We start from the raw sequence: 15662 nt of genomic DNA, 5'->3' as shown, positions 1-15662 counted from the left end.
TCAACGAATATCCTTTCAACACAGTGGTACCACACCCAAATTCCGCTATGGGACATCTCAAAGTGGTAGCCACAGGATACTCAAACAGAATCCGTGTATGGATTATCACCAACAGTAGTCTATCACTTAGGTACCGTCTTCAAGTGGTAGAACTACCAACCCAGACAAGGATTATCACACAGAGGTAGTTTCCACACAAGGTTACCCCAACCACACAACGTGATAGCCACTTATCCAGTTCCACGACATACAAAATAACTCCAACAGTGATTTGCCACAGGGGTGCCCTTATTCAGTGAACTACCACACCTAGACAAAGGGTAAATACACACGTGGTATTCACAAAGGTTTTCCTCTCACCAGAGAACCCACTCCTGTGGATTAACTACGTGACTGTCACACCTTCGTATTCGAATAGAACTCAAACTCACCCTCACGGGCTACAGAGGAGAGAGTCCAAACAGTGACCTCTTTGTCACTAGGTTTCTTCTGTTTCAAACCTTCCTCTCCCCTCTGCAAACTTCTTCTAGATGCAGTTCTTGTGAGGGTCGTTTATCAATACTCTGGATCAATCTCAACTCACCTCTCTGAGGAAAAAGGTTGATGGGCTCTTGATTAGTCAGGGTGTCAAAGGTTACGGGGAGAAGGCAGGAGAATGAGGTTGAGAGGGATCAGCCATGATGAAATGGCAGAGCAGACTCGATGGGTTGAGTGGGCTAATTCTGTTCCTATGTTTTATGGTCTTCTTCAAATGTCAACTCTATTTTTCTTTTTTTTCCTGCATTCAACTTCAAGCAAGCAACCTTTTTCATGTGCCTATCAAAGTTCTTTTTACTTTGAACAAACTTCACAGTGTGTACCGTTGCTTCTGATAAGTATGTTTCAAAAGTTGTGACAGTCAGTCTGTTTCACCCTTTTTTTCTATTTTCACATTCCCCCATTTCATTTACTCCATAATTACATGCATTTTCTTCTACTGAAATTCAGTTCTTTACAATTTCATTTGCATTTGGCTATTCTGCAAATTATCAAACTACTGTAAATATTAAATACTATGTTTAATATCTATTCTTCTCCTTACTTAAGACCTTAGGAGTATGATTAGGCCAATCGGCCCATTGAGACTGCTTTGCCACTCTAACATGGCTGATTTAATTTCCCTCTCTACTCCATTCTCCTGCCTTCCCCCCCTGTAAACTTTTACATGTTGAATAATCAAGAACCTATGCACCTCCATTTTAAATGTATCCAATGGCTTGGCCATCACAGATGTCCGTGGCAATGAATTCCACAGATTCAACACCCTGTAGCTAAAGAAATTCCTCCTCATCTCTGTTCTAAATGGACGTCCCTCTATATTTTGAGTCCCGACAAACATTTGACAAAATTATTTTCAGTTTGCATTCTACAATCACACTTAGCATTGAATGGAAAATAAATATTTACAATACCAACTACTGACCTGATTGCGCCCACGTAGGTTTGCATATCTGAATTTCTGGATGAAATAAAAGATCAGCCAAGCCAGTGATGTGATCATCAGTACAATAAAAGATATGGAGACAAAGACCAGAGAGCCACGGCTATACTTCGAAGCATGTGATGATCCAACTGCGATGGACATCAACACAGTGAAGTTTCTTTCCACATAGCGCAGAATCTCACGACCCCTCTGCTCAGAAATCATGATGGCCACTATGTTACCAGTTCCTGAAAGAAACAAAAACATTGCACTTAATCTCAAGAGAGACTAACTGGATTTAAAGTTTCAAACTGTCTGAAAGTTGAAGGATGTGGAGGGTAACACACATAAAAGTTGCTGGTGAACGCAGCAGGCCAGGCAGCATCTCTAGGAAGAGGTGCAGTCGACGTTTCAGGCAGAGTCCTGACAAAGGGTCTCGGCCTGAAACGTTGACTGCACCTCTTCCTAGAGATGCTGCCTGGCCTGCTGCGTTCACCAGCAACTTTTATGTATGTTGCTTGAATTTCCAGCATCTGCAGAATTCCTGTTGTTTAGGATGTGGAGGGTGGAGGGTTAGGAAGGGGTAAACTGGTAATTGTGAAACATGTTCATATCTGGAAGAAAGCAGTGTTAAAGATTTGGCATTTCCATTTTATCCTGCAACTGTCCTCACATCCTCAGATACCAGATGTTTAAATAACTAATCAGGCACAGGGTCCAGTAACATTTCAGATATTGTTTAACCTTCGATCACAGCATGCCTAGCATTCCCAGCATTTCCTCTAGCCCAGCAAAGATAGATATCCAGTTTTCTACACAATTCAGACGTCTAAATTATTGAACCAGAGACACACATTTAAAGATTAGCTTTGTCACATGAACCAGCGAGGGTTGTGCTGAGCAGCCCTCAAGTATTGCCATGCTTCCAGTGTGTACGTGGCATGCCCACAACTCACTAACCTTAACCCATACGCCTTTGGAATGTGGGAGGAAACCGGAGCACCCGGAGGAAATGTGGTCATGAGGAGAATATACAAAATTCTTTACAGATAGCGGAGGAATTGAACCTGTGTCACTGGTGCTGTAATAGTGTTACATTAACCACTAAGCTACTATGCCGCACAACCCTGCCTATGTTGGGAGCAGATGCTCTGTGACAAATTCAGTTTTCTCCTCTCTTGAGAATCAGTATCAGGTTTATTATTATCGGCACGTGTCGAGAAATTTGTTTCTTTAACCATTAACCAGAGTATTTTCTGAATAAATTGATTTTATTTTATTATGAGTCAGACATACATCATTCCCAGCTTCCAAAACATTAGTGGTCAGTACTACAAATGTATATTGAACAGAAAAGTGCAACTTGAGACCAGTGGTGCAGCTCTCTGCTGTTTGATTAAAGTGTGGAAAAGAATTCCAGCGATAATTTTTTCATGGGGTAGGGTAGCATCCTTCCAAAATCCCTTTCAAGATTCAAGTTTATTTATCATGGGTATACTGAAACATACAGAGAAATTTGTATGAACAACCAACACACCCAAGGATGTGGTAGGATATGCAAGTGTCACCACACATTCAGGTTCCAGCATAGCAAGCCCACAATGCGCAGCAGAACCACACAGAACACAACACGCAACAAAACAACAGCAAAGAAGCCCCATTCCTCCCTCTCACCCAGACACAGTCCTTTAACCGCAGGACAGAACTCCAGCCTCCAGCGGACTTGGATTCGCAGACTCAGCTCTGGCCACTAGGCATCAACTTCCAATCTTCCAATTCAACATTTTATCAGGTTTATAAAAATATTACAAAGAGTCAATTGATATGAGACAAATGGAAACCCTTAAGATTTGCCAGGAGAGCTTGGAGAAAATACCACACTCCAACCATGCTCTCCATAAAAGAAAGCAGTAACATTTATGTGGGTGGGGTATGATCACTGAATTTGTGTTACGGCATACATTTACCTTCCAAATTAAGTTCATCCATACCTGAGCTGCACTCAATGCTTGCCAAACACTTTGCCCTCATTTCATCCTTTAACATCCTTTTCATCATTGATTCCTCTTCCTTCCAAGCTATTCCCTTCACATTCAGGTCACATAAATATCCAATGTATTTTTTCAGAAATTCGCAAAACTTCCCTTTAAATTGTACTACAGCCAGACACAGGTTCCAGCTATCTTTAAGGATTATCCAATTTAAAGTCACCCTTTACAGATGGAACAACCTTTAGCAAAAAGGGAGGCATTCAGAGCAACCGCATGATCGGTTCCAGAGAAGGTAGCAAAAATGAAAATTATACAAGTTTAGTTTTTGCTATTGGGGTCTTGAGTTTCAAAGAGTGGTTGTGTAGACTAGGACTTTATTCCCTGGAACTAGGAGATTGAGGGGCAAACTGATAAAGGGATACAAGATCATGAAGGGCATAGACAGGGTGAAGGTACACAGCCTTTTTCCCAGGGAGTGGGTGTTAAAAACAAGAGGGGAGAGTTTTAAGGTCAGAGGTGCCAGATTTAAAAGGGACATTGGGGGGCAAATTCTTCATACAACTGGTAGTAAGTGTTTGTAATGAGTTGCCAGAAACAGTAGTTGAGGCAGACACATTTAAAAGTCATCTACATGAATAGGGGAGGTTTACAGAGCTATGGGTAGATAGAACTATCTCACTCTGCACAGACAGCATGGATAAGTTGGGCCGAACGGCCAGTTACTATGCTGCATGACTATGATTTGACTCTAAAATATTTCACAAAATAAGTCACTAAACCTATTTCACAGAACAATACAGCACATAATGATATGCTGACATTTTACTTACTTTAATATCAATCTAACCTTTCCTTCCCATATAGACCTCTATGGAAGAGTTTCTTAATGTCCCCAATGTATCTGCCTCTACCAGTACCCCTAGCACCAACCACGCTCTGTGTATATAAAAAAAACTATCTCCGACACCCCTCCTATATTTTCCTCCAATTACCTGAAAATTATGCCACCCGCCCCCACTCTGGGAAAAAGTCTCTGGCTATCCTATGGATCTATGCCTCCTATCGTCTTACACACCTCTATTAATTCACCTCTCATCTTCCTCCACTCTAAAGAGAAAAGCCCTAGCTTGCTCAACCTATCCTCATAAGACATGCTCTCTAATCCAGGCAGCATCCTGGTCAATCTTCCAGCACACTCGCTGAAGTTTCCACATCCTTCTTATAAATGAGATGATCAGAACTGAACACAATACTCCAAGTGTGGCTTAACCAAGGTTTTATAGAGCTGTAACATTACCTCATGGCCCTTGAACTTAACCACCAACAAACCATGGTTAATTATGGTTTAACCACCCTAGCAAGTTGTGCAACAACTTTGAGGGATTTATGGTCGCAAACTCAAAGATCTCCCTGTTCCTTCTGTTTCAGAGTGAATCATCAAATTCAGTCTAAGGGATGCCATGGTTTAGTGTGATGCTATTATAGCTACGAGCATCGGAGCTTAGAGTTCAATTCTAGGGTTCTCTGTAAGAAAGGCTGTACGTTTTTCCTGTCTGCTTGTGGATTTTCTGATAGTCCAAAGATGTACTGGTTAGTTGGTTCTGCTGTGATTAGGCTCAGGTTTAATACGGTGAGTTGCTGGGCAGTGTGGCTCGTTGGGCTGGAAGGGCTTGTTCTGCACGGTCTCAGTAAGTAAGTAAATAAATAAATTCCACACACCAACAAGCTTTTTTTCACATACCTATTATCCTTCAAAACATAATCGGAACATTAGATAGGTATCTCATCAGTAGCAATAGCATCCTCTTTGCTCAAAATAATTATTTTTCAGCTCTTTAATGACAAATTATTATTTTTATGTTTGATTTTATTTGCTCCTAAATAAAGCAGCTTTTATCAACATATGGGAGCAAGACTGAAAATCTGGCTGAGTGGTGCCATAAGAACAACCCCCTACTCAAGGTCAGCAAGGCCAAGGAGCTGATTATTGACTTCAGGGGGAGGAAACCAGGGGTCCATGAGCCAGTCTTCATCAGAGGATCAGAGCTGGAGAGGGTCAACAACTTTAAATTCCTCGGTGTTAACATTTCAGAGGACCTTTCCTGGGCCCAGCATGCAAGTGCCATTACGAAGAAAGCACAGCAGCATCTTAACTTCTTTAGGAGCTTGGGAAGATTCAGCATGACATCTAAAATTTTGACAAACTTCTAGAGATGTGTGGTGGAAAATCTATTGACCGGTCGCATCATGGCCTGGTATGCCCTTGAATGGAAAATCCCACAAAAATTAACGGATATGGTCCAGTCCATCATGGGTAAATCTTTCCCCACTACTGAGCACACCTACACAGAACAATGTCACAGGAATGCAGCATCCATCGTCAAGGACCCCCACCATCCAGGCCATGCTCTCTTCTGACTGCTGCCATCAGGAAGATGGTACAGAAGCCTCAGGATTCACACCACCAGATTCAGGAACCCCTCAACCATTAGGCTCTTGAACCAGTGGGGATAACTTCACTTGCTCCATCACTGAACTATTCCCACAATCTACAGACTCATTTTCAAGGACTCTTCTTCATCTCATGTTTTCAATATTTATTGCTTATTCACCCTGCTTAATCAGGACTCTGACGCAGATCCCACCTTCCTCCTATCCACGACCTCAGTCTACCACCAACCGTCCACGAGGTTCTATCAGCTGTCCATTCCCTTAAGAAAAACAAGTCCCCTGGCACTGACAGTATCCCTGCTGAGTTACTGAAGAACGGAGGGCACATGTGTATGCGCACGCTCTACCAGTACATCACCAAAGCCTGGACTGATGAGAACATCCCACAGCAATGGAGAAATGCAAACATCATTGTCATTTATAAGAACAAGGGTGACAAGGCCATCTGCGGCAATAGTAGGGGCATATCACTCCTTTCTGTTGCTGGAAAGGTCCTGGCTAAGGTGATGCTTCAAAGACTCATTAGCAACATCACTGAGTCAATGCTGCCTGAATCACAGTGTGGACTTAGTGAGAACAGGAGCACAATCGACATGATCTTTACAGCCCGGCAGCTTCAGGAAAAGTGCCATGAGCAACATCAGGACATGTTTATGGACTTTGTCAACCTCTCCAAAGCATTCAACACTGTGCAAAGAGAGCTCTTATGGGATGTCCTCCTTAGGTCTGGCTGTCCCAATAAATTTGTTAACGTCCTCCGCCAGTTCCACGATGGGATGACTGCTTGGGTGACCATAGGGGGACAAGAGTCTGAGCCCTTCTTTGTACGCACAGGGGTGAGGCAGGGGTGTGTACTAGCGCCAGTGCTCTTTAACATCTTCCTCGTGTGTGTTACCAAGCTTCTCCACAACGAGACTGAAGACAGCAGCGGTGTGGCAGTGGACGTCAGATTAGATGGCAACCTCTTTGACATCAGGAGGCTCCACGCAACCACCAAACTCCGTAGAGAGCGGGTCCTGGAGCTGCAGTATGCAGACAACTGTGCTCTTATGGCCCATACTCCAGAGGATCTTCAGACTGTCCTTGCTGTGGCAGTGAGTGCGTACAGCAGGATGGGGCTGACTGTCAGTACCACCAAGACAGAAGTGGTTTGCCAATGGAGTACCAGTGTCCCACCTACTCTACCTGCCTTCACTGTTGGTGATGAAAAGCTGTTAGTAGTGCCATCTTTCAAATATCTGGGGATCATTCTCTCTGAGGATAGTGGCATTGACAACAACATCCAGAGCCGCATTAAACAGGCATCAGCTGCCTTTGGGAGACTTCGGCGTAGAGTCTTTGGGAGTTTTCGGTGTAGAGACTTCGGCGTAGAGAACAGGAGCCTTCGTCCCTCCACAAAGGTCGCCGTATACCAAGCGGTCCATATACCACCCTCCTTTATAGCTGTGAAGCTTGGGTAACCTACAGCCGTCACATCAAGTCCTTGGAGTGCTTCCACATAAGCTGCCTCCAGCGCATCCTGGGAATTACCTGGCGTGAGCAGGTGCCTCACACTGAAATACTTGTAAAGACCAACTGAAGAAGTATTGAGGCCATGATCACCCAGCGTCAGCTGCAGTGGCTGGGGCACGTAATAAGGATACCCCCATGTCGGCTACCCCGCAGAGTGTTATACAGCCAGCTACATCATGGTCGACGCTGAGCTGGTAGGCCGAAGAAGCACTATAAGGATCAGATGAAGAATGCTTTAAGCAAGTGCAAGATCAGACCCAAGCACCTGGAGGATGTTGCTGCTGATCGTACCACTTGGCAACAACTGTGTAGGGACGGGGTTTGTATTCTGGAGATGGAAAGAACAACCAGAAGACAGCAGAAGAGAGCCAGGAGAAATGCAGCCATGGTTGCCACCACTACCACCACCACTACTACATATTACCCAAACGAAAATTATCCATTCAAGGACATTGCTGTTCAAGAGCTTAATATTAGACCTGAAGCCTTGATCTTCATGTATTCTTTTCCTCAGATGACCAAAGACTATGGTGACCCACAATGGAGTGTATTAACTATTAACGGTACCCCAATAGAAACTGTGAGCAGTTTCAAACTCCTGGGAGTGCACATAACACACAACCTCTCATGGTCCCAGAACACATCCTATGCAATCAGGAAACCTCACCAATGCTCACTTTCTGGGGATACTGAAGACAGCTGGACTATGCACATCTATACTCATGTTATTCTACAGATGTTGCAGCAGAGAGCAGCCCAACGTGGCAGGAGGCAAAGAGTGGGAATAAAGGGAGCCTTTTCTGGTTGACGGACAGTGACCAGAGGTGTTCCACAGGGGCCTGTGTTGGGACAACTTCTTTTTATGTTATATGTTAATCAATTGATGATGACATTGATGGCTTTGTGGCTGAGTTTACAGATAACAGGAAAACAGGTAGAGGGGCAGGCAGTGTTGAGGAAGCAGGGAGGCTGCAGAAGGACTTAAGACAGATTAGGAGAATGGGCAAAGAAATAGCAGATGGAATACAGTGTCAGGAAGTGTATGGTCATGCACTTTGGTAGAAGGAACAAAAACGAAGACTATTTTCTAACCAGGGAGAAAATTCAAAAATCAGAGATGAAAAGCGAATTGAGAATCCTCATGCAGAATTTCCTAAAGGTTAACTTGCATTTTGAGTTGGTGGTGGGGAAGGTAAATACAATGTTAGCATTCATTCTGAAAGGACTAGAATATAAAAGCAAGAATGTAATGCTGAGACTTCACAAAGCACCGGATCACCCCTGACCAAAAAAATTAAAGGCTAGAGACTGGACTAAGAGTGGTCCATTGGCTCTCCAGGTTCCAGGGTGTGAGAGAAGCAAAGTGAGTGCAGTACTATTACCAGGGAGAAGGTGCTTAAAAAGCCGAAAGACCTAAAGGTGCATAAATCACCCAGACCAGATGAAATGCACCCTAGGCTTCTGATACAGGTAGCAGTCGAGTTTGTGGAGGCATTAGTAATGATCTTTCAAGAATCATTGGGCTCTGGCATGGTTCCAGAGGACTGGAAAATTGCAATTGTCACTCCACTCTTTAAGAATGGAGGTAGACTGCAGGAAGGAAATTATAGACCAGTTAGCCTGACCTCAGTGGTTGGGAAGATGTTGGAGTCAAAGCTGCTCACAATATTCACAACAAATGCTGGCGATACTAAACCAGATGTTGATTATTGCTCAGGTTAACTATGCTGGACCTGTACACCAATATATAGTACAGAACCATCACTATACAAGTCACACAGAAGGTCGCTAGTTTTGAGTTTATAGTCATTTCCTAATGTACAGCACCTTTCTAATGGACGCCTACACCAGCCATTTTAACCGCAGGGTCATGAATCACAATGAATTGTGACATTTATATCTACAAATCAGTATCAGATTTAGCACATGACTTACTTACTGTCTGTTACGCCTGCTGGCGTTTGGGGCAGCAAAGAAGGTTCTCCATTGCTGTCTGTCCATACTGCCGCACACAGATGCAGAGGGATTATTCATTTCTGTTTTTGTAACAGTTTTATTTGACCAGTCACAGTTGCTGGCTCTGAGTTGAACCCCGGAACCTGGAGAGCCAATGGACCCTTCTTAGTCCGGCCTCTACCCTTTAACTTTTTTGGTCGGGGTGATCCTACTAAAAGCCAAAGCACAAAACTCTAACTCCAGCTAGCATAGCTCTCCAGGTCACTGAGGCACGCAAGCCTCAAAACCAGAGAATGTGGTGATCCTTTTGGATGATTTAGCTCATGACTATTCCAGAAATCATCAAAATAGAGTAGCACAAACACAAGAAAATCGGCAGATGCTGGAAATCCAGAGCAACACACAAAAAATGCTGGAAGAACTCAGCAGGCCAGGCAGCATCAATGGAAAAGAGTAAACAGTTGACGTTTCAGGCCTTCATCATCCTGTTTACTCTTTTTCATAGATGTTACCTGGCCTCCTGAGTTCCTCCAGCATTTTGTGTGTGCTGCTTGGATTTCTAGCATCTGCCAATTTTTCCCTTGTTTGTGATTGAGGCCATTTCTGATGGAGGGTCATCACCCTATAACTGGGTTTATTTTGTATCTGTAGATGCTGCATAAAGAGCTGAGTTTTACCAGCATACTCTATGACTTCAGATTTCCCGTATCTGCAGTGAGTTATTACCATCCCAGCGCTGTGTTGTTCTCTCCTCTGTTTTCATTCATCTTTATTTATTCCTCCACCAGACAGATCAGCTGGGAACAAGTCTCATCTGCTCTGTGTTGTCATTATCACTATTTATATCATCCACATCTCTTGGTGTTGGCAAACATCCTCTTCACCCCTTTCCCTCTCTGTGCAGCTTGAAATATCTTTTATTTCTGACTTTTCCTTGTTTTGATGCAAAGTTAATGGCCTAAAATGTTAACTGTTTCTTCCTCTGTTCTTTACTGGCCAATATTTCCATCAGTTTGATTCACTGCTAATTTCCAACTGCTACTTTTTTTCACTTTCCACTAATGGAAATATAAAAGGGACTCTGCAACTTGACAATCCAGCCCAGGGTTTAGGGTAAATTTTTTATCTCCCAGTGTTGTATTTCTCTGGTTGAACAGCAATAGCTTCAATAGTGTAACTAAACATTGTTTGTGCCACTTTTTATTTTACGACACAGAGCAGATGAGACTTGTTCCCAGCTGATCTGTTTGGTGGAGGAATAAACAAAGATGAATGAAAACAGAGGAGAGAACAACACAGCACTGGGATGGTAATAACTCACTGCAGATATGGGAAATCTGAAGTCATAGAATATGCTGGTAAAACTCAGCTCTTTATGCAGCATCTACAGGTACAAAATAAACCCAATTATAGGGTGATGACCCTTCATCAGAAATGGCCTCAATCACAAACAAGGGAAAAATTGGCAGATGCTAGAAATCCAAGCAGCACACACAAAATGCTGGAGGAACTCAGCAGGCCAGGCAGCATCTAGGGAAAAGAGTACTGTCGACATTTCAGACAGTTACAACCCTGGGGAAAGTACCGGTTACATGCACACAACACTGTAAAAGTATCAGCAGCAATAGAACACACCTGGAGTCTGTTTTTGATGTTAAGATCCACTATCTTTATTAGTAACTACTAAATATGGTAACTTAACCAGGTGATCAAAAGTTAGCAGTGTTATGCATATATAGGTGGATAGATAAAGATCCCCAAACAAATTCAAGCTCAGGTGGCAAGAGTTATAGTCTTACGATGGTATGTAAGGAAAGTTCAGTTCAAATGCACAGAGCTGTTATTGTTGTTATGAGGGAGATACTTGTAATCCAAGGCGAAATCCACGCTAGGAGAAAAACAAATAAACAGGTGTTGTTGATCTTCCCGTTGTCCTCTGAATCCTCACACAAAGTATCACCAACAGTAGCTTATCACAAAGGGGACCATCTTCAAGGGAACCACTATGCAGGCAAGGGTAGACACACCTAGATTCCACACAGTTACCCCAAACACACATGACAGCCACTTATCCAGTTCCATGACATACGAAATAACTCCAACAGTGATTTGCCACAGGTGTGCCTTCGTCAGTGAACTACCACACCCAGACAAGGGTAAACACACATGTGGTATTCACAGAGGTCTCCCCTCACCAGAGACCATTCCTGTGAATTAACTATGTGACATTCACTCTTTTGTATTCAAATGGAATCAAACTCACCCTTACGGGCTACTTGGAGAGAGTCCAACCAGTGGACCTCTTTGTCACTAGGTTTCTTCTGTTTCAAACCTTCCTCTCCCCCTCCTCTCTCTCTGTAAACTTCTAGTTGCAGTACTTTGTCAGAGTCGTTTATCAATACTCTGGATCGATCTCAACTCACCCCTTTTGGGTTACTGAAAGTTTAAACCAGCAACCCCACACACTGGTGTCTTTCATTAATCGAAACCATCTTGACTCTGAGCATGTGTGTCTGTGAGAGAGTCATCTGACCTTGTTTATTCAAAACAAACCACAAGAAACCATAAACATTCATTGTCTATCAAACAACTCCATCTCTCTCACTGTAGTAAGCAAGCAATTTTGTAGTCAGTAGAAATCCAACAGTGTCCAAGTCGGTCTCATTCTCTCGGCGTTTTAAAGTGACAGTCCACAGAAAAAAAATGAACCCTAGGGGTACATAGCACAGACCAAGACACTTCGGCAAGACTAGAGAAAAAAAGATGAGGAGTAGATTTAAAAGGTAGGGGAGGGGAGAGAGAAACACAAGGTGATAGGTGAAACTGGGAGGGGGAGGGATGAAGTAAAGAGCTGAGAAGCTGATCAGTGAAAGAGGAACGGGGCTGGAGAAGGGGGAGTCTGATAGGAGAGAACAGAAGGCCATGGAAGAAAGAAAAGGGGGGAGGAGCACCAGAGGGAGGCGATGGGCAGGCAAGGAGATAAGGTAAGAGATGGAAAAGGGGGTGGGGAATGGTGAAGAAGAGGTGGGGGCATTACCGGAAGTTCGAGAAATCGATGTTCATGTCAAAAGGTTGGAGGTTGTTTCTCAACCTGAGTGTGTACTTTTTTCCATAGATGCCTGGCCTGCTGAGTTCCTTTAGCCCAACCTGATTATGCTGACCAAGATACCTACCAAAGCAATTTGCCTGCATTTTCACCAGTTGCTTTTAAACCCGCCTTATCCATATTCCTGTCCAAATGTCTTTTAAATCTGTAACTGTTCTGCCTCTATACAGCTTGTTTCGGCCAACATCGACTTTACTCTTTTCCCTAGATGCTGCATTCCTCCAGCATTTTGTGTGTGTTGATCAGAAGTGGCCTGTCTGACACAAACTGCAAGGACCGATTATCTGAAAATATTGTGTTCCTGAGCATTAGAAATGCAGTTCATTCCAATCTTAGGCTTGGTTAGAATAGTATATAGTGGCATGCAAAAGTTTGGACACCCCTGGTCAAAATTTCTGTTACTGTGAATAGCTAAGCGAGTAAAAGATGACCTGATTTCCAAAAGGCATAAAGTTAAAGATGACACATTTCCTCAATATTTTATGCAAGATTACTTTTTTTTATTTCCATCTTTCACAGTTTCAAAATAACAAAAAAGGAAAAGGACCCAAAGCAAAAGTTTGGGCACCCTGCATGGCAGTACTTAGTAACACCCCCTTTGGCAAGTATCCCAGCTGGTAAACGCTTTTTGTAGCCAGCTAAGAATCTTTCAATTCTTGCTTGGGGGATTTTCGCCCATTCTTCCTTGCAAAAATCTTCTAGTTCTATGAGAATCTTGGGCTGTCTTGCATGCACTGCTCTTTTGAGGTCTATCCACAGATTCTCGATGATGTTTAGGTCAGGGGAAAACCTTCAGCTTGCACCTCTTGAGGTAGTCCATGTGGATGTTGAGGTGTGTTTAGGTTCAATATCCTGTTGTATAAGCCATCCTCTTTTTATCTTCGGCTTTTTTACAGATGGTGTGATGTCTGCTTCCAAAATTTGCTGGTATTTCACTGAATTCATTCTTCCCTCTACCAGTAAATGTTCCCCCTGCCACTGGATGCAACACAAGCCCAAAGCATAATCAATCCACCCCTGTGCTTAACAGTTGGAGAGGGGTTCTTTTCATGAAATTCTGCACCCTTTTTTCTCCAAACATACCTTCGCCCATTGCGGCCAAATGTTCTATTTTAACTTTATCAGTTCACAGGACTTATTTCCAAAATGTATCAGGTTTGTTTAGATGTTTAGATGTTCCTTTGAACCTTCTGAATAGAACTTTTTGGCCGCAATGACCACCACTCCCTGGCCTTCAGCATTTTCATGGAAAAGGATAGAATCAGAGAAGACAGGAAATGTTTTAATTGGGGAAGGGCAAATTATGAGGCTATAAGGCTAGAACATGCGGGTGTGAATTGGGATGATGTTTTTGCAGGGCAATGTACTCTGGACATGTGGTCGATATTTAGAGATCTCTTGCAGGATGTTAAGGATAAATTTGTCCCAGTGAGGAAGATAAAGAATGGTAGGGTGAAGGAACCATGGGTGACAAGTGAGGTGGAAAATCTAGTCGGGTGGAAGAAAGGAGCATACATGAGGTTTAGGAAGCAAGGGTCTTAGAAGATGGGTCTATTGAGGAACATAGGGTAGCAAGAAAGGAGCTTAAAAAAGGGCTGAGAAGAGCAAGAAGGGGACATGAGAAGGCCTCGGCGAGTAGGGTAAAGGAAAACCCCAAGGCATTCTTCAATTATGTGAAGAACAAAAGGATATCAAGAGTGAAGGTGGGAACGATTAGAGATAAAGGTGGGAAGATGTGCCTGGAGGCTGTGGAAGTTAGCAAGGTCCTCAATGAATACTTCTCTTCGGTATTCACCAATGAGAGGGAACTTGATGATGGTGAGGACAATATGAGTGAGGTTGATGTTCTGGAGCATGTTGATATTAAGGGAGAGGAGGTGTTGGAGTTATTAAAATACATTAGGACGGATAAGTCCCCAGGGCCTGACAGAATATCCCCCAGGCTGCTCCACGAGGCGAGGGAAAAGATTGCTGAGCCTCTGGCTAGGATCTTTATGTACTCGTTGTCTACGGAAATGGTACCGGAGGATTGGAGGGAGGCGAATGTTGTCCCCTTGTTCAGAAAAGGTAGTAGGGATACTCCAGGTAATTATAGATCAGTGAGCCTTACGTCTGTGGTGGGAAAGCTGTTGGAAAAGATTCTTAAAGATAGGACCTATGGGCATTCAGAGAATCATGGTCTGATCGGGGACAGTCAGCATGGCTTCATGAAGGGCAGATCATGTCTAACAAGCCTGATAGAGTTCTTTGAAGAGGTGACCAGGCATATAGATGAGGGTAGTGCAGAGGATGCGATCTATATGGATTTTAGTAATGCATTTGACAAGGTTCCACATGGTAGGTTTAATCAGAAAGTCAGAAAGCATGGGATCCAGGGAAGTTTGGCCAGATGGATTCAGAATTGGCTTGCCTGCAGAAGGCAGAGGGTCGTGGTGGAGGGAGTACATTCGGATTGGAGGGTTGTGACTAGTGGTGTCCCACAAGGACCGGTTCTGGGAACTCTACTTTTCTTGATTTTTATTAACGACCTGGATGTGGGGGTAGAAGAGTGGGTTGGCAAGTTTGCAGACGACAGAAAGGTTGGTGGTGTTGTAGATAGTGTAGAGGATTGTCGAAGATTGCAGAAAAACATTGATAGGATGCAGAAGTGGGCTGAGAAGTGGCAGGTGGAATTCAACCCGGAGAAGTGTGAGGTGGTACACTTTGGAAGGACAAACTCCAAGGCAGAGTACAAAGTAAATGGCAGGATACTTGGTAGCGTGGGGGAGCAGAGGGATTTGGGGGTACATGTCCACAGATCCCTGAAAGTTGCCTCACAGGTAGATAGGGTAGTTAAGAAATCTTATGGGGTGTTAGCTTTCATAAATCGAGGGATAGAGTTTAAGAGTCGCGAGGTAATGATGCAGCTCTATAAAACTCTTGTTAGGCCACACTTGGGCGTACTGTGTCCAATTCTGGTTGCCTCACTATAGGAAGGATGTGGAAGCATTGGAAAGGGTACGGAGGAGATTTACCAGGATGCTGCTTGGTTTAGAGAGTATGGATTATGATCAGAGATTAAGGGAGCTAGGGCTTTACTCTTTGGAGAGAAGGAGGATGACAGCAGACATGATAGGGGTATACAAGATAATAAGAGGAATAGATAGAGTGGACAGCCAGCGCCTCTTCCCCAGGGCACCACTGC

General features: G+C 43.6%; 1 protein-coding gene across 2 annotated transcripts in view; it reads right to left on the bottom strand.

Moving 5' to 3' along the window:
* The window catches only part of rnf130 (ring finger protein 130), a 156238-nt gene that overhangs the window by 115656 nt on the left and 24920 nt on the right, over positions 1-15662 (bottom strand). For both annotated transcript variants that reach the window (XM_072264105.1, XM_072264103.1), the window contains exon 2: positions 1463-1710. In XM_072264105.1, coding sequence (XP_072120206.1) covers positions 1463-1710 — 248 coding nt within the window. The remainder of the gene's footprint in view (positions 1-1462; positions 1711-15662) is intronic.

Source organism: Mobula birostris, chromosome 7 (genome assembly GCF_030028105.1).
Source record: "Mobula birostris isolate sMobBir1 chromosome 7, sMobBir1.hap1, whole genome shotgun sequence".
In the NCBI taxonomy this organism is placed as follows: domain Eukaryota; kingdom Metazoa; phylum Chordata; class Chondrichthyes; order Myliobatiformes; family Myliobatidae; genus Mobula; species Mobula birostris.
The sequence above is the reverse complement of the archived record's forward strand: the minus strand, read 5'-3'. Positions and strand labels throughout refer to the sequence as shown.